Source organism: Oncorhynchus tshawytscha, linkage group LG33 (genome assembly GCF_018296145.1).
Source record: "Oncorhynchus tshawytscha isolate Ot180627B linkage group LG33, Otsh_v2.0, whole genome shotgun sequence".
NCBI classification, from domain to species: domain Eukaryota; kingdom Metazoa; phylum Chordata; class Actinopteri; order Salmoniformes; family Salmonidae; genus Oncorhynchus; species Oncorhynchus tshawytscha.
In genome coordinates this window covers 20,816,026-20,834,780 of record NC_056461.1, presented here as the reverse complement: position 1 = coordinate 20,834,780, position 18,755 = coordinate 20,816,026, and the positions used below count along the sequence as shown (strand labels likewise).

Below are 18,755 nucleotides of genomic sequence, written 5' to 3'. Positions count from 1 at the left end.
GGGAAGCAAGTTCAGGGAGTGAATACAGTTAATAAATAAATGAACAAAACAAGAACCACAAACAGCTCACCGACATGAAACAGGAACAATGCCGACTGGGGAAGAAACCAAAGGGAGTGACATATAAAGGGCAGGTAATCAAGGAGGTGATGGAGTCCAGGTTAGTGTCATTATGCATGCAATGCTGGTGAAAGGTGTGTGCCCTAACGAGCAGCCTGGTGACCTAGAGGCCTGAGAGGGAACACACAGTGACACTATTAAGACACTATGTTGATGTTTCCTTTATTTTTGGCAGTTTACATGTAGTTGCAAGTTGTTGTAAATAAAATATTTATTTGATATCATAACAACACAAGCAAATAGTCATAAAAGGATATAAAAAAGACATACAAGTACAAAATAACATGCAAAGAAATGAACTTCAAGCTAGATTGTAAAACAAATTAAATTGAACAAAGCTGCGATTCAAACGGGACAAAAAATCAGCTCCTTCAGAACGTCCATCTTTACAGTTGTGCTGTATGATATAATGGAGAGGGAGAGAGTGAGAATACAGGAAGAGGAAAGCTACACTAGGACCTGGTTATGTGGACTCTTCACACAGTTGTGCTGTATGATATAATGGAGAGGGAGAGAGTGAGAATACAGGAAGAGGAAAGCTACACTAGGACCTGGTTATGTGGACTCTTCACACAGGCCTTCGTTGAGAATCTCAAACTCCATCTTTCTACACTTGATGGCCGCCATGAAACACAGATTCACACTCCTCTTGCTCTGGGTCTTCAGCAGCTTCACACAGAACATGTGTTCTCCCTCCTTAGGACAGTCCCGGGGAACTTTACACAGACACTGTTTGGACTCTGATTGCACAAAGACAAAAGGGAAAGAGCACAGGTATATGAAATGATTTTGCTATGTTGAAACCCTATCGACACATTCATCCTTGAAACATAATTAATTGTATTGCATGTAAACTAGTTAACTCTTTGCAGATTAGGTTATTTCAGATGAAGTGGTCAAGTGCTATCTAAATCTGAGAGGGAATCTGTGGTCAGTCAGTCATACCAGTGCAGCTCTCCCACTCATAGCAGGTGTCAGAGTCGCAGGGCTCCTGGACTGAGCTCTTGGCAGCCATGCTGACCCTGAACTTGGCCCAGTCCAGGCTGACCACATCCTCGTCACACGGGCCCACATTCATGAAGAAGAGCTGGTCACCATGGCAACGGCCCGAGTGGAAACCACAGTAAGACATCATCACACCACTGCCAACTTCAGCATTGAAGATGCAGAACTCAGTTTTGTATGGGCTGCAATACACACACACAGGTGGAGCACACACAGACATGGAAAATCATTAGTCAGTCCAAGAAGAGGACAAATCTAGATGAATAGACTGATTCGGGAACCAAATTATTATGGTGGCCTTCAGATGCATGTGTTTAGCTAATGTTAAAAGGCAATTAAAAATCCATGAATATTCAATTGTTCATGACTTAATTATGATTGATAGGTAAAAGTGCTCACAGGCATGTCTCACGTGCCACGCAGCTACATTTGGATCCAACGTGCCTCTCTCCTCTCCCACATTGACTGTCAGGAACAAATGGCTTATCTGGACAGACACATTGACAGGACAAACATCTAATTACGTAATTTAATTATATTGTCAATCACGTGATCTCCACTTGATTGTCGAAAAACTCTATGAGGTCTTTAAAAGGATGCCAACTTTCCACCAACATCCCTCTAATGTTTATTCAAAGTCCATTTGAGACAGACTACCTATTTTGCAGTGCAGGTCTTTAGGAAGTGGAGGCTCCCAGGTTAGACTCTTGGCACAGGTGTAGAAGCCCTGTTCTGACGGAACCATGCCTCTCTCCGTGCATTCAAGTCCAACGGAGTGGTCCACCTTGTACTCCTTCTTGGAGGGGTACAGAGTCATACCCTCAGGCACGGCAGGCGGGGAGCACACCTTCCCTAAGATGGAGGACAAATACTCAACAAGACTGGTTTGACATGAATTATTTAAAAAAATATATATACTATTGGCAAAACATGGATTCCAAAGTCTTTCCATAAAAAAGAGGTTTGTTATGGACAGAGTGTTATGCCTTCTGTCTGCATTCTATGCAGGGATTGTTCCTAAGAGGACAGACTTACTGATGCACATCCCTGTGGGAGGGGTCCAGGTCCCGTCAGGGCGACAGTTGATGAACTGGTAACCTTCCATTTCAAACCCTGTGAAGCACAGGAACTCCTCCATGTCGCCAAACTCATAGTAACGCTTATCTTTCTGACATTGAGAAGACAGAGAGAGAGACCAAACCTTCCATCATAAAGCCCTAACCTGCAGAGAGATGAACCTAGAGAAGAGGCCACTCAGCCAGCTGGTTCTGGGGCTCTGTTAAAAAATCCAAACAGATACCACAGAGCCCCAGGATAATTAGACCCAACCAAATCATGAGGGAAAGAATTCATTCCAAAAACTGAAAACATTGGAATGCCATCTGTCCCTAAACAGAGAGTACACAGTGGCAGAATATCTGACCACTGTGACTGACCCAAAACTAAGAAAAGCTATTTGCACATTGTTACAACACTGTAGTTAACAATATAACATGTCAAACGTTTCTTTGAAAATGTTTGTGTGTGTAATGCTTATTGTTTATTCATGATTGTTTATTTCACTTTCTTTGGCAATGTAATTCTTTACCATGCCAATAAAGCCCCTGAGAGAGAGAGACTAAAGGAAGAAAAAGAAGATGCTAATAAGGGTATAAACAGGTAAAGGTCACTAAGACTGTGACATCACTGAGAGCTGGCCCAGAGTCTTTGGAAATATCACTCTTTCAGAGATGTTTAGTGAGCTCTGTCTCTGTTAGCTTTGTTAGCAGCTAGTGTTGTTAGCTTGTGTCTACCCTGAGGTGACTGTTGGTAGGACGCTTGGGTCTTGGACAGCCCTCCACGCCGGGAGGCAAGCCCTCCGCCCGCCCCTCTGTGGCAAAGTCCTCATCATTAACACATACATTTTGCCTGCGGAGAAAAGACAGACCAACAGAAAATCAGAAATGCACTCAGGTATATAAATCAACAGTACGTTTTTATCTAGAAGACCAACACTCTTCCTGGTTGATTCTATTTTACTGGAGTGGTATGTACAGGTAACTGCCAAAATAAAGGAAACACTAACATAACGTGTATGAATGAACACTGGAACCACACCTGCTTTCAATATACACTGGATATACCAAACATTAGGAACACCTTTCTAATATTGAGTTGCACCCTGCCTTTTTTCCCTCAAAACGGCCTCAATTCGCCGGGGCATGGATTCTACAAGTTGTCGAAAGCATTCCATGGGGATGCTGGTCCATGTTGACTCCAATGCTTCCCACAGGTGTCAAGTTGGCTGGATGTCCTTTGGGTGGTGGATAATTTGGATACACACGGGTAACTGTTGAGCGTGAAATACCCAGCAGCGTTGCAGTTCTTGACACAAACCGGTGCGCCTGGCACCTACTACCAAATCCAACAACTAGACTTTACCGTGAAATGCTTACTTACAAACCCTTAACTAACAGTGCAGTTCAAGAATAAAATATTTACCAAGTAGACTAAAATAAAAAGTAATAATAAAAGTAACACAATAAGAATAACAATAACGAGGCTATATACAGTGGGTACTGGTACAGAGTCAGTGTGCAGGGGTAGAGGCTATAGTTGAGGTTATCTGTACATGTAGGTGGGGGCGAAGTGACTATGCATAGGTAACAAACAAGCAGTGAGTGTACAAAAGGGAGGGGGGTGGGGGGGGTCAATGTAAATTGTCTGGTGGCGATTTTATGAATTGTTCAGCAGTCTTATGACTTGGGGGTAAAAGCTGTTGAGGAGCCTTTTGGTCCTAGACTTTGCGCTCCGGTACCGCTTGCCGTGCGGTAGCAGAGAAAACAGGTCTATAACTTGGGTGACTGGAGTCTCTGACAATTGTATGGGCTTTCCTCTGACACTGCCTATTATATAGGTCCTGGATGGCAGGAAGCTTGGCCCCAGTGATGTATTGGGCTGTTCGCACTACCCTCTGTAGCTCCTAACGGTCAGATGCCGAGCAGTTCTCATACCATGATGCAACCAGTCAGTGATGTAACCACACTCAGACCTGCCTGGTGTTTACTCTCGATGGTGCAGCTGTAGAACCTTTTGAGGATCTGGGCACCCATGCCAAATCTTTTCAGTCTCCTGATGGGGAAAAGGTTTTGTTGTGCCCTCTTCATAACTGTCTTGGTATGTTTGGACCATGATAGTTCATTGGTGAAGTGGACACCAAGGAACTTGAAACTCTTGACCCGCTCCACTCCAGCCCCTTCGATGTTAATGGAGGCCTGTTCGGCCCGCCTTTTCCTGTAGTCCACAATCAGCTCCTTTGTCTTGCTCACATTGAGGGAGAGGTTGTTGTCCTGGCACAACACTGCCAGTTCTCTGACCTTCTCCCTATAGGCCGTCTCATTGTTGTCGGTGATCAGGCCTACCACTGTTGTGTCGTCAGAAAACAATGATGGTGTGGAGTTGTGTTTGACCACGCAGTTGTGGGTGAACAGGGAATACAGGAGGGGACTAAGTACACACCCCTGAGAAGCCCCAGTGTTAAGGATCAGCGTGGCAGATGTGTTGTTACCTACTCTTACCACCTGGGGGCAGCCCATCAGGAAGAACAGAATCCAGTTGCAGAGGGAGGTGTTTAGTCCCAGAGTCCATAGCTTAGTGATGAGCTTCGTGGGCACTATGGTGTTGAACGCTGAGCTGTAGTCAATGAACAGCATTTTCACATAGGTGTTCCTTTTGTCCAGGTGAGAAAGGGCAGTGTGGAGTGCGATTGAGATTGCATCATCTGTGGATCTGTTGGGGCGGTATGCAAATTGGAGTGGGTCTAGGGTGTCCGGGAGGATGCTGTTGATGTGAGCCATGACCAGCCTTTCAAAGCACTTCATGGCTAACGACGTGAGTGCCACGGGGCGGTATTCATTTAGGCAGGTTACCTTCGCTACATTTGGCACAGGGACTATGGTGGTCTGCTTGAAACATGTAGGCATTACAGACTCGGTCAGGGAGAGATTGAAAATGTCAGTGAAGACACCTGACAGTTGGTCCGGGCATGCTTTGAGTACATGTCCTGGTAATCCGTCTGGCCCATAGCCTTTGTGAATGTTGACTTGTTTAAAGGTTTTGTTCACATCGGCTACCAAGCGCGTTCATATTGGCTACCAAGAGCGTTATCACACAGTCATCCAGCTCTCGTACATGCTTCAGTGTTGCTTCCCTCTAAGTGAGCATAAAAGGCATTTAGCTCGTCTGGTAGGTTCGCGTCACCGGGCAGCTCGTGTCCATACCCCATTTAAAGGAACTTCAATCTTTTGTCTTGCCCATTCTCCCTCTGAATGGCACAAATACACAATCCATATCTCAATTGTCTCAAGGCTTAAACATGTCAGTCTCTCTTACTCTTGGAAAATGGAGATGAAGCATCCCTCCTCCTGTCTGGCCGGTCCCTGGCAGAGTTTCCCCCCCCTCAGGGGAGCGGGGTTGTTGCACTCTCTGGTACGATGTCTCTTCATGGATGCATCACAGGCACTCCATGTCCCCCAGCAGCTCCAGTAACCATCTACTGCCTCTGAGGAAACCACACAGCAAACCACACTCAGACCTGCCTGGTGTTTACAGACCAGAAGTCAAACCACATTCAGCACTGTTTGGTGTGTACTAATCACCAGGAGTCAAACCACATTCAGCACTGTTTGGTGTGTACTAATCACCAGGAGTCAAACCACATTCAGCACTGTTTGGTGTGTACTAATCACCAGGAGTCAAACCACATTCAGCACTGTTTGGTGTGTACTAATCACCAGGAGTCAAACCACATTCAGCACTGTTTGGTGTGTACTAATCACCAGGAGTCAAACCACATTCAGCACTGTTTGGTGTGTACTAATCACCAGGAGTCAAACCACATTCAGCACTGTTTGGTGTGTACTAATCACCAGGAGTCAAACCACATTCAGCACTGTTTGGTGTGTACTAATCACCAGGAGTCAAACCACATTCAGCACTGTTTGGTGTGTACTAATCACCAGGAGTCAAACCACATTCAGCAGTGTCAGGTGTCAGTCAAACATACTGAGCACTGTCAAATGACTGTGCAATACACAACAGGGACTATACATAATCATCATCCTGTATAAAAATGTGTATATCAGTGAGTGAGTGGGTGCTGCTGTGTACCTGAGGTGTAGTCTTGTGCCCGTTGCTCACAGTTGGGCCCATAGGTGCCCGTCTGGCAGATGCACTGACAGTCTGTGCCAGAAAGGACGGCACGGGCATTGTTAGGGCAGGGGGCACACTTGCAGGAGTCAAAGTCCTCCAGGTACTCCACCAGAGCTCTGGTCAGGTGCCTTCTTTTAGTGGCAGCACATGGGATCCCCTTGACCAGATTGATGATGGGCAACAGCTGGAGACAGATAGGAAGGAGACCAATTTCTCACAGGAAGTGACATGTTTTATGTCTTAGGAAAGAGCTGTTATAAACCGAAAGTATCTCAAAAAGACGGTATGGATTCACTATATCACAGCCAATCATACACAATCAATGAATGAACTGGATTCATTGTTTCCATCCTATTTCATTATATTCCACGGAGGGAGTTCTGACCTCATACTCCACAACAGCAGGGTTGTCTATGAGTGATTTGGCCCAGTTCTTATAAGTGGTGCTGTCAGGGGCAGCCCCTTTCTGTTCCCAGGCCAGGGCTGCAGCCTCTCCGGCCCTGCCTCCACGCACCATGGAGAAAGACTTCTCTGACGACTGCACGAAAGAGCCTGACCAACACAGAAGTAACAGTAAAAGGTGAAGAGCCAGTTCTCAACAAAACTATTGAGAGAGATACTTAATGAAACCGAAAAAGTGAAAAGTCAAGACGACTAGAGCAAGGTGGTCTATCTCGAATGTTCAATTTGTGTGTAACGGTAATGAGAAAAACCAACCTTCATGTTTTTGAGTCATTGTGTTGTCAGAGCATCTTACAACATTTGAACTTTGCGAGTATATTATTATAGACATGCTCGACTCAGACTTTAGGCATCCTTTGGTATGCTCTTCTGTTAAACCTGTGACAATGAAACACAAAAAAAATGAACAATTTATGAAATCAGAGAGAACAATGCACTAGCAGTGGGTATTGTGCCTCCTTTTGACTACAAGGCTGTGCTCTCGTACCACTCTTCTTAAGCTCCAGTCTGCTGTATTGGTAAAGCAGATCATAGTGTCCCCCTAAGGTTCCGGAGGCGAAGTAGTGGGTCCCAAAGTGCTTGAAGATCTCCCTGTAGAGGGCGTAGTTGTACTCCAGGGGCAGGCTGGTCAGAAACTGTAAGAAGGGCTCTGTCAGGTACAGGTCTGAATCCTTCACCCTGAATCTGGATACAGGTAACACCTGGTGCACTCGGAAGAACTGGGAGTCCTGCAGAATAGGGTGAGATTACGTAATCATAACGTCAGTGTTACCTTCCCAGCTTTGAAACGCAGTGATTGTATGCCTGCCTCACAGTAAATGCCAGTCCTACTGCTTGGATAGAGGGTATGGTAATGTGATCTTAGATCTGTGATTGAGGGAAACCTCTACTTCAAGGTCTACCACTACGTTGCAATACTGTGATCAGGGTGTTTATTTTTGTGTGTGTGATTGTGAATGTATGAGAGTGCATATACTGTAGATGCAGCTTGCCGTCTTCTTTGAAGCTGAAATAGCCTGCTTGAATGTGTCTGTGTTGGATTGGTGGTGGCTTCTGGAACCAAAGAAGAAGATCGGGACCCAGATTAAACTAGAGTCACCACTGGAGGAATCACTTCTGGTAGAGACTGGTGGGGAGGCCAGGTTGAAGGTCTCACTGTAGACTGGCTGGGGTTCCTGTTTAAAGTCATCTGGGATCTCGACCTGTGGAAGCAGAACCACAACTAGATCTGATCCCAGACCAGTCAAACATGGGGAATAGAATAAGATGAGATCTCTATGCATTAGTACTGTACCTTGATCTCAAAGCTTTCTACATTGGCTGGGACGCGGTAGTACAGCCTGTAGCTGCTGCCTCTGCTCCTGTTAAGGTTGCAGGTGTCCCCCATGAACATGTTATCCAGTACCGCCCCCCTCTTAGTCTCTGCCATGGCATCAAACCTAAAACAGGAAAGTAACAGAAGCCAGCAGCATTAACCCTGAAGTTACGTTACTTTTCTTAAAATCACAGGATACGTATCAAGAATTACATGAAGCAGTCCTGCTCTGTATTCACTGACTACAGCTAAACATCTACTATGACATTGACCACTGCTCCAGGCAATGTCTTATGCTGGCCTTTGACCTTTAACCTACCCGTTTCCTATGAGGTCAGCTCCAGGGACCACTCTCTTCTCAACAGGACACACTATTTTGAATTCATCACAGTTCTTCTCATCCGAGTTGTCCCCACAGTCGTTCTGTTTATTGCATGTTAGTTTGGAGCTGATACAGCGACCTGCGACAAGGGGAAATGTACATGAGCAGAGTTTTGTTTAAATGTGCACATGCAGTATTTTGTCTATACCGTATATGTAGTAGGTTAATATGTGACTGTTCACCATTGCCACACTGAAACTCTTTGCAGTTGAGTGTTTCCATCTTGCACTCTGTTGATGGGTAACACGCTCTGTCTTCTGTCAGAACAGCATCGCACTCCACGCCTCCAAACTGGGAAGGCCTTAGCAGTGACCGAGTCCTTAACTACAACATCAGCAAACTGGTCAGAGACAGACGGTGGAAGTGTGTGCGTGTATTTCTGTCTGTGTGTCTCTGTGTGTGTATATTCTTTCACTTGCCTGTTTTTTGGCACACGGGGAGCACCCGGACCAGTTGGCCCAATCAGTGAGTTGACAGTGGATGAAGCAGGCCTGGACGTTACATGCCCGACTCTCATGCTTTTGACACAGCTGCTCACAGCCATTCTTCCAGTAATAGTCATCATATCGGATACTCCTGCAGAGGAGGGAATTGTGAAAACACAGAAAGTCGTATTCTATTGTATTTCAAACAAGGTTTGTTTAAAACTGAGATGGTCATGGAAACGCTGAAACGCAAAAGGAGCTTTTGGCCAACTGACCTCAAAATTATACACATTAATCATAAATCACTTACAGTAAAATATCCTTCCTTTATGTCATTTATGGGGCTTGTGAAGCAAAATTCCCACTTTAAATATTTGACATACTTCTGACTTATTATAGTAAAACAATAACAATAGTCAATGTCTGCGGCCCCGCGGAAATCTAGTTAACATAATACCAAAATCCCCATAAAAATGAATCACTTTAAGCTAGAGATAACTGGTTCTTTGCATGGGCAGCGTCTCAATCCACTACACCCCCTCATGTTGCCCGTCCGGCTCTGCAGGACTCATCTGAAGTCGGTACATCTGATCTACCAGCTTCTGTCTGTAGCGTCTGAACCGTTTGGGCTACACACTAACTTAACCCCTCGGTGGAAACTTGAGTCTCTCACGAACGCGTACAGTTGAAGTCGGAAGTTTACATACACCTTAGCCAAATACATTTAAACTCAGTTTTTCACAATTCCTGACATTTAATCTTACTAACAATTCCCTGTCTTAGGTCAGTTAGGATCACCACTTCATTTTAAGAATGTGAAATGTCAGAATAATAGTAGAGAGAATGATTTTTGCCAGTTTTTATTTATTTCATCACATTCCCAATAGGTCAGAAGTTTACATACACTCAATTAGTATTTGGTAGCATTGCCTATACTTAAAAAAAAAAACTTTGGTCAAACGTTTCGGGTAACCTTCCACAAGCTTCCCACAATAAATTGGGTGAATTTTGGCCCATTAATCCTGACAGAGCTGGTGTAACTGAATCAGGTTTGTAGGCATCCTTGCTCGCACACGCTTTTTCAGTTCTGCCCACAAATTGTCCATGGGATTGAGGTCAGGGCTTTGTGATGGCCACTCCAATACCTTGACTTTGTTGTCCTTAAGCCATTTTGCCACAACGTTGGTCATTGTCCATTTGTGACCAAGCTTTAACTTCCTGACTGATGTCTTGAGATGTTGCTTCAATAAATCCACATAATTTTCTTTCCTCATGAAGCCATCTATTTTGAGAAGTGCACCAGTCCCTCCTGCAGCAAAGCACCCCCACAACATGATGCTGCCACCCCCGTGCTTCACGGTTGGGATGGTGTTTTTCGGCTTGCAAGCCTCCCCCTTTTTCCTCCAAACATAACGATGGTCATTATGGCCAAACAGTTATATTTTTGTTTCATCAGACAATAAGACATTTCTACAAAAAGTACGATCTTTGTCCCCATGTGCAGTTGCAAACTGTAGTCTGGCTTTTTTATGGCGGTTTTGGAGCAGTGGCTTCTGCCTTGCTGAGTGGCCTCTCAGGTTATGTCGATATAGGACTCGTTTTACTGTGGATACAGATACTTTTGTACCTGTTTCCTCCCGCATCTTCACAAGGTCCTTTGCTGTTGTTCTGGGATTGATTTGCACTTTTCGCACCAAAGTATGTTTTTCTCTAGGACACAGAATGTGTCTCCTTACTGAGCGGTTTGACAGCTGCGTGGTCCCATGGTGTTTATACTTGCATACTATTGTTTGTACAGATGAACGTGGTACCTTCAAGCATTTGGAAATTGCTCCCAAGGATGAACCAGACGTGGAGGTCTACAATTTTTTTACTGAGGTCTTGGCTGATTTCTTTTGATTTTCCCATGATGTCATGCAAAGAGGCACTGAGTTTGAAGGTAGGCCTGAAATACATCCACAGGTACACCTCAAATTAACTCAAATTATGTCAATTAGCCTATCAGAAGCTTCTAAAGCCATGACATAATTTTCTGGAATTTTCCAAGCTGTTTAAAGACACAGTCAACTTAGTGTATGTAAACTTCTGACCCACTGGAAATGTGATACAGTGAAATAATCTGTCTGTAAACAATTGTTGGAAAAATTACTTGTGTCATGCACAAAGTAGATGTCCTAACTGACTTGCCAAAACTATAGCTTGTTAACAAAGAAATGTGTGGAGTGGTTGAAAAACTAGTTTTAATGACTCCAAACTAAGTGTATGTAAACTTCCGATTTCAACTGTATATATAGACAGGTGTGTGCCTTTCCAAATCATGTCAAAACAATTACATTCACCACAGGTAGATTCCAATCAAGTTGTAGAAACATCTCAAGGTTGATCATTGGAAACAGGATGCAGCTGAGCTCAATTTCGAGTCTCATATGAAATGTTCTGAATACTTCAGTTTTCTTAGTTTTTTTATTTTTAACACATTTGCAAAAATGTCTAAAAACCTGCTTTTGTCATTATAGGATATTGTGCGTAGATTGATGAGGATTTTTTTATTTAATCAATTTTAAAATGGGGCTGTAATGTAACAAATGTGGACACAGTCAAGGGGTCTGAATACTTTCCGAATGCACTGAATGTTATCTGGCTATGCACCATGCTATAGGCTTGTTTAGCAGACAAGAAATGCTTATAAGTGCCTTTGACATTATTTTACATGATATGATTTTATAGTAGCAATAATTTAAATGAATTTAGCTGAATAAAATAGAAATAATATTTTTTTCCATTCCCTGAGCGTGAAAGTGATCATTTGAAACAGGTTCTATCTATAGTTATTTGGCAACTTAAGTTGTGAATGTTGCAAACCATAGAATGCCTTATAAATTAAGATATATGGGCTGCATTTATGACTAGGCTATCGATGATTTGAGAAAGTCGTGAAAAAACAGCTTGTGCTTTGTTCCTTGCTGCACACGTTGTTCTCTCCTCAAGTGATCATATTTTCATCCATCAGACTATTCTCAATTTAAATTGAATCTTGTCTTTACTAATATGTACAATTTGTTTAGATTTAGAATGGCCCATTAGTGTCACACCCTGACCATAGTTTGCTTTGTATGTTTCTATGTTTTGTTTGGTCAGGGTGTGATCTGAGTGGGCATTCTATGTTACATGTCTAGTTTGTCTATTTCTATGTTTGGCCTGATATGGTTCTCAATCAGAGGCAGGTGTTAGTCATTGTCTCTGATTGGGAACCATATTTAGGTAGCCTGTTTGGTGTTGGGTTTTGTGGGTGATTGTTCCTGTCTCTGTGTTTGCACCAGATAGGGCTGTGTTAGGTTTTCATGGTTCTTGTTTTTGTTAGTCTGTTCATGTATAGTTTCTTCATTAAAGAACCATGAATAGAAACCACGCTGCGTTTTGGTCCGCCTCTCCTTCAATGCAAGAAAACCGTTACAATTAGCAAATGTACTGGAAAGGGAGCAAGAGAAAAAATACATCATCCTTTTGCAACGGAGGCCACTTTCCCGCAGGGTTCGTTTCACTCATGTGATATGACATGCTATTCTATAAAATCATTTCTCTGTAATTAATATTACCTGATTAAGCTTATCATGTAAATGTAATTAACTAGAAAGTCGGGGCACAATGAAAGAATGTTTATAGAGCTGTTATCTTCCGAATAAACTCTTAAAGACCTAGTAATCTTTTACATCAGTAGCAGTCAATATTTAATTGTCACTTTATTCAGTCTCATCTGAAAGTTGTAAATTCTTCACGAACCCTGGCTAACAAGTTGATTCAGCAATACAAAATTTGGTTTAATTATTTATTTACTAAATACCTAAATAATCACACAGAATTACATATACACAGAATGTATTATATGTTGATCACAAATTATGTCATAAAGGAAAACGTCCCTAGCGGACGGAACAGATATGAAGGCTGGTTACACTAAGAAAGGGAGTTGGGTTTGAGTGAAAGAGTGGGAAGACTGAGGAACAAAAAGGTTTTGTGTCTATCGGGCCGTAGGCAGCTATGCTATCGTAAATACAGTATCTTATGCATTCTAAATAACAGCCCATTTGAAAAAGGAAAATGCAATAAATATTTTCTGTGAGCTGCGCTTCGATCGGTTGTTCGTAGATGGAAGGCCGGGTGGTCCAGCATGGATCTCTTGTCCTCTGAAGAATGTCTAGTGGTGAACTGGAGCGTGGTAGAATGGATACTCTGTCCGTCCTCTCCTAGCCCACGTTTAACGGGCGGAGAGGGTATCACTACTTTAGTGAATAAGAGTTCAAAGTTCATACCAAGTTGCCATACTTTTAAGCTCATGCTATATTCTGGCTGGTATAGTCAATTCATCCTTTCGGCATGTGGATCGTCATCTTTACGTTGAAATTCGATGCTAATTTCGTTAGTTTTTTTTCGTTCAACCAGAGCTCACGCTGAGGTTGACTTAGTTCTGTATGTGACCTTTGTTCCTTCAACGTGGGGACCGCAAGTTCGCACGTCCTTGGAACAGGAAGTTGAATTTTCATCAACGGGTTTATATAGTGGGGAAAGAAGGGCGTGTTTCATAGTTTACAACCCATGTCTGTTCACTTGGACGAGGCCTCTGAGTGAGCAGAGTGTCAAACCGTTCTCTCATTTCAGAAGCTAAAATTACATTTCTTCTTTTCACAAATAGTTTCATATTTAAACATTTAAATTGCACAACAATTCCATGTGAATCTGATTTTCCAAGATACAGTTTGTCGTCCCATCATCAGTAATCATGTCTCAGACATCAACTGATCTGACATCCTATTCATTAAGTACCAACGTATATTTTCAACTGGTTGGATTACCGAAATATGGTTCAGTTTCCCACCTTTTGATGTCACCAGACTCTTTCTTTCTATGTTAACAAAGGCTTTACAAGAGTCAACTCTATAAAGTAGAGAGAGAGAGAGAGAGAGAAAAGTGGAAAGGTATTTATGGGGGTCATAAACCTCCCCCATCAGTGTGCATACACATGCATATACTGTAATACCCACCAACAATAATTGTAACTCTTGAACCGTTCAAGCAAGAGACACCAAACTAACTTTCACATGTGCAGGCTGCCCATACATCTCTACCAACCAATCAATCATTCAATATTTTAGTCAACTTACTTTTTCAACTATTGGGCTAACGAGCGACTCAGTGGGGAGGGGTTGGCCACGGTAGGTCGTCATTGTAAAATAATAGTTTGTTCTTAACTGACTTGCCTAGTTAAATAAAGGTTCAATAATAAATAAAAACAGTCACCACCATTGCTCTTGCAGACACTAACACTACTATAGCATTTCAAAACCATACATACTTTAACATAAGCTAGCAAGCACACCACATTTTCTTCAGGAAATGTACTTTTCACTGTTAGTCTAAAGAGTTTATTTATTAGAACTACAACTAGCTATCAGTATGTCTACATACCAACCCATTGTACACAGTTCTTCAACTACCACAAAAATACTTCAAATTACATCGACATTACATCGTCATTCAACCGTTGTTAGGTTAGATTACTCATTGGATATTACTGCATTGTCGGAACTAGAAGCACAAGCATTTTGCTACTCTCGCATTAACATCTGCTAACCATGTGTATGTGACAAATAAATGTTGATTTGATTTGAACTCAAACTAAACTTAATTTACACTGAACGTTTTACAAAAGTAAATCATGCATCTATTTATCTGAAACCCACAGCATTAATGATTCAGAGTTGCTTTGCTAAGAGTGTTGTGCACATAATCCTGCCTATTATTCCCATCTTCTGACAGAAGATCGCATTGTCATACAGATAGATGTAGGATCTTAATTTGATTATTCTTTTGTTGCAGAGAATTTTCCTGCACAGCAGAAAAGCAAACTTGCATTGTATTCAAGGTTTAAAAAGGATCCCTAAAATTTGTAATTTCCACTTAAAATGTAATTATTTGCCTCAATGAAAAATGTATCAACCCCTACAAAAATTGCCCATTAATTAGAAACCACATAATAATTCACATTTGCTGTTGCTGCACAATTATTTTCCTGCTGTAGCAAACTGGCTTAAGATTCTGCATCTGTATGTCTTCTTTCAGTGTTCAAACGCATCAACTGTAGTTTATGCATTTTTGTGATCTAAGTTCCCAACAATCCAAAGTAATAAGGTTTATATAGTAGTATATCAAAGTAATCAGACCAATTATTTTACGAAATGTTACTTTGACTATACAGTATGCAACTACTTTACTTTAAATAGTACAGTAAAACATTTCAGCTTCTTCCGTTACCATAAAAATACTTGGACAGAGATAAAGCAAGCCCCGCAACTTTACTTCATGTAAAGTTACCATTTAGTTCTGTGCTATCGCTCTGCTCATACTAAGTTGTGTATTTTACCTGCGGCGCTCCTGGGTCCCGTAGTTGCAGGTTCTGGTGCAGGTGGACCATGAGCTCCAGGCGTAGTGGTCACAGAAGCAGCCCAGGCTGACCGTAACTGAACCCAGGACATGCAGCAGTACCAGGAGACTGTTGGTACGGTCCATGGAGAAGGATGGTCCAGGAACAGCTCACACTCTGGTCAGGACACTTCTGAAAGAACTGGATGGAGAAAGATAAGGAGGTGGAGGAGGAAATAGATAGTTGAGCAGGATTTACATCCAGGCACACTCAATGAAATCCATGCACTTCATCCCACATGATACCAGAGGTGGGACCAAGTAACTATTATTCGAGTCACAAGCAAGTCTCAAGTCACAAGATCAGAGTCTCAAGTCGAGTCCCAAGTAGAGTCTCGAGTCAAGTGCAAGCCGTGCATTCTAACAGCAAGCTGAGTCGAGTCACAAGTAAAAATGATCTATACATGCAATGACTTGTTCAACTACAAATCATTGTCTATTTATTGAGGATACCAGACAACCCTTTTCATTATTTTGTCTACAAAATGTAATTGATGATGCAATTGTAAAATAGGTTCCTTGTTGCAGTCGCAAGTGCATGACATCAGCAGAAGGCGAGGCAGGTTGACGTGCTCAGAGTGTAGATTTATTTACAGGTCTTAGTGATCCAATGGTGAAAGCTTCATATCATACAAAATATACAAGTAGATTTACCAAATATACATGGGCCCAATGAAATAGCCTCTGTATCAAGCTTAGCCTGTCCTATCTGAACAGACACAGGTAGAGGGCAAGACTGCACAGTCTCCCCTTGAGAAACCAAATTGAACGTGTCTAACAGGAGCTCAAACAGGTACATATAAGCACTTAGCCCCATACAATTACCCAATTGGCAATTACAACCATTAAACTGGTTCTACAATGTAAAAGGCAATTTCCACATCCATTGTTACATTGGTACATTAATGACATTTCATCACAATTCATACTTGGAACAACACTTTTCTTTTATTCAACATTACTAGCCTATTTCTATATGGACTGAGGCACACACGCTCCTATTGGCATAACCAGAATGACAGAGACATAGGACACAGACACAATGACAGAGACATGGAACTCCGACATAACCTGGGAAATATGGACAAAGGAAAGCCATAGAGAATGATAGGGGCCACTAGTGGCCAAAAAGCCGCTTTAGCATGGCCGGTGCCATTGAGGGCTTCCACCCTTCTTCTGCCATTTTAAAGTAGTCTAAGTAGTAAATTTGGTAGGGATTCCTGTTGGTTTGAGCTTCAATGGTGCTGTCACAGATGCTATAGTGGCACAGATATAAAGATGAGTGTTCAATCTATGAGGAAACCATACAATGAATTGAATAAACAGAACTTCTAGCTCATGAGTCTTGTGAACCTTAATGTGCACAATAAACATCAAGCCCAGTCAGAGAACATTTTTAAATAAAAATGTATAGTATCAAACATGAAACAGAAATGTCTAAGTGTTACAATAAACGGTACATGGCATAGCTGTGGGAAGAAGGGCTGCTGAAGGTGCTGTGAACCCCCCCCCCATTTATTTTACATTTTTAATGTTTTACCAAAGTAGTGCACTGGGCCTTTAATATTCATGTATGTAGCGTGGACATTTTTTAAAATCTACATACCCCAGCCCCCTCCCCAACCCCCGGGGGGTCATATAAGAGGGCTGTGTACATTTCACAAGCCAGTCTGTTGCAGTTTTTTGTTGTTGCAAGGGCTATGCTGCAGATATTGTCTCTGGCTGCTTGTAGAGTAATCCACAGAAACTCTGTGCCACAAAATGAGTGACAAAACGTTACAATACCAGGCCAGATAATCTTGAGTCTTGAGGCTCCAAGTCCAAGTCAAGTCTCAAGTTATTTTATGTTCTGTCAAGTCGAGTCCCAAGTCGACAAATTTGTGAGTCCAAGTTAGTGCTGAGCGATTAGTGCTTTTTGAGGTCGGTTTGGTTTTGTTTAGATGATTAAAAAATTATCCGTTTTCGTTTTCAATATTTTTCTTTTTTTGCATTATGTGGGTTGAATGCTGTAAGAACAGAATAAACATTTAATAAAAGTCCCATGATGGTAGTGACTACCCATTACGGCTTATCACATGTTAATCATCATTTATTCACATTATTTTATTTTAATAAAATATTTGTTTAGTATGATGACTTCATTATTTCTTTCCAAGTCATCATCTCATAGAGCTGCTGCCTGTGCTGCCTGGCAAAATCACTACTTTAGTAGTTCTTCAAAGTAAATAAGGCATACTTTTATGACTGATTCATACCAACTATCAATCGCTTATATCATGTATTTTCAGGTAGTGATAACTAGCGAAGCAATTGCTTTCTATCCCTCTTGATTGCAAGTTCTCTCTTCTATCCGTCTGCATGTCTGCTCCACAATGACCGGACAAGTAAACTGGCACGCAGTACATTATGCTCATTATTGTTAATTGCCATGTTTTCTGCGCTAAACTATGTACAATATTGGTCTGTTGTAAAATAAAACTCCCTATTGCATCGCACAGTTCGGGGCTTGATCTGATTTATCTCTACAGAAACTGTGCATCCAGCTCACAGAAGAAAAAAACAACATGGAATTCAAATAATTTTGTCAATTCGTTCATTTAAAAAACGAAAATAACAGAAATGTTGGTTAATTGCTCAGCTCTAGTCCAAGTCATATGGCTCGAGTCCGCATCTGCTTGATAGTAAATTAGAATGTAGGCATCAAGGGTTAAATTCCTCCTCATATATAATCCATAGTTTTGCAAAACTACGAGGTCTAGATACTGTCCCCTTCCAGATAACAAACAGATTGTCAATACAATTCAAACTAATTCTGACTCACCACCGTGTTGACTCCTCGGCCACTAGATCCTGAGCTCTGCAAGAGTGTGTGTGCATGTGAGTATGTTTATGTTCAATAGCTTGAGGGGAACTACTTCATATACCCCCCTAAATGATCTCCCAAGGGAATCGGACTGTGAAAACGATTGGTTATTTGACTTGCCTACCTCTTAACCAGGAAACCCCCTTCCTGTAACAGCCACGAACCCAGCCTAGAATATACACCGAAGAGACTGAAGGCTAAGCAATTTCAACACAAAGTTCAAAGTTCTGTATCTCAAGTCTTCCAAACCATCCTTTCGCAACTCTCCATCCTGTCCTGTTACTGGAAAAAGTGTCTGGAAATGTCAGATTCCGGTAATATGTACCAGCTGTAAGTCCTCTCTACAACTCCTTGTATAACCCTTTCCTGCAGTCAATGACTTCAAGCGCCCTCGTTCGCCTCATGGTTGGAATGTTATTAAAACCCTCATTAAGGATCATCACATTAAGGATCTAATTTTTTTGTTGACAAAAATCTGGTGTTTCTATGTCAAACAGTTTTGATATATTTCAGTGT

The 18,755-nt window shown here is 42.0% G+C and overlaps 1 protein-coding gene across 3 annotated transcripts; it reads right to left on the bottom strand.

Moving 5' to 3' along the window:
* Positions 1 to 265: 265 nt before the first annotated feature.
* Positions 266 to 18,388, bottom strand: LOC112230951 (complement component C6). 3 transcript variants are annotated; one of them, XM_024397384.2, is made up of 19 exons: positions 18,198 to 18,351; positions 15,318 to 15,518; positions 8,894 to 9,050; positions 8,657 to 8,798; positions 8,412 to 8,553; positions 8,072 to 8,216; positions 7,770 to 7,979; positions 7,265 to 7,505; positions 7,033 to 7,155; positions 6,701 to 6,867; positions 6,274 to 6,499; positions 5,497 to 5,665; positions 2,919 to 3,033; positions 2,161 to 2,293; positions 1,783 to 1,977; positions 1,525 to 1,612; positions 1,066 to 1,307; positions 680 to 860; positions 266 to 587 (listed from the first exon to the last, which is right to left on the bottom strand). In XM_024397384.2, exons 2-19 carry the CDS (start codon positions 15,461 to 15,463, stop codon positions 584 to 586), a joined length of 2,826 nt encoding a protein of 941 aa, XP_024253152.1. In that variant the 5' UTR covers positions 15,464 to 15,518; positions 18,198 to 18,351; the 3' UTR covers positions 266 to 583. The 3 variants fall into 3 exon arrangements, with proteins under 3 accessions (XP_024253152.1, XP_024253150.1, XP_024253149.1); XM_024397382.2 differs by lacking the exon at positions 18,198 to 18,351 and adding an exon at positions 18,364 to 18,388 and having other exon boundaries at positions 266 to 860; XM_024397381.2 differs by having other exon boundaries at positions 266 to 860.
* Positions 18,389 to 18,755: the final 367 nt, after the last annotated feature.

Bases quoted from the DNA above. Each gene is read 5' to 3' on its own strand.
- LOC112230951 (XM_024397382.2), bottom strand. From the start codon at position 15,463: ATGGACCGTACCAACAGTCTCCTGGTACTGCTGCATGTCCTGGGTTCA. The intron at 9,051-15,317 runs GTAAAATACACA...CCTCCTCTGCAG, and splicing joins GGGACCCAGGAGCGCCGCAG to GAGTATCCGATATGATGACT. The intron at 6,500-6,700 runs GTCAGAACTCCC...ATCTGTCTCCAG, and splicing joins CTGCTGTTGTGGAGTATGAG to CTGTTGCCCATCATCAATCT.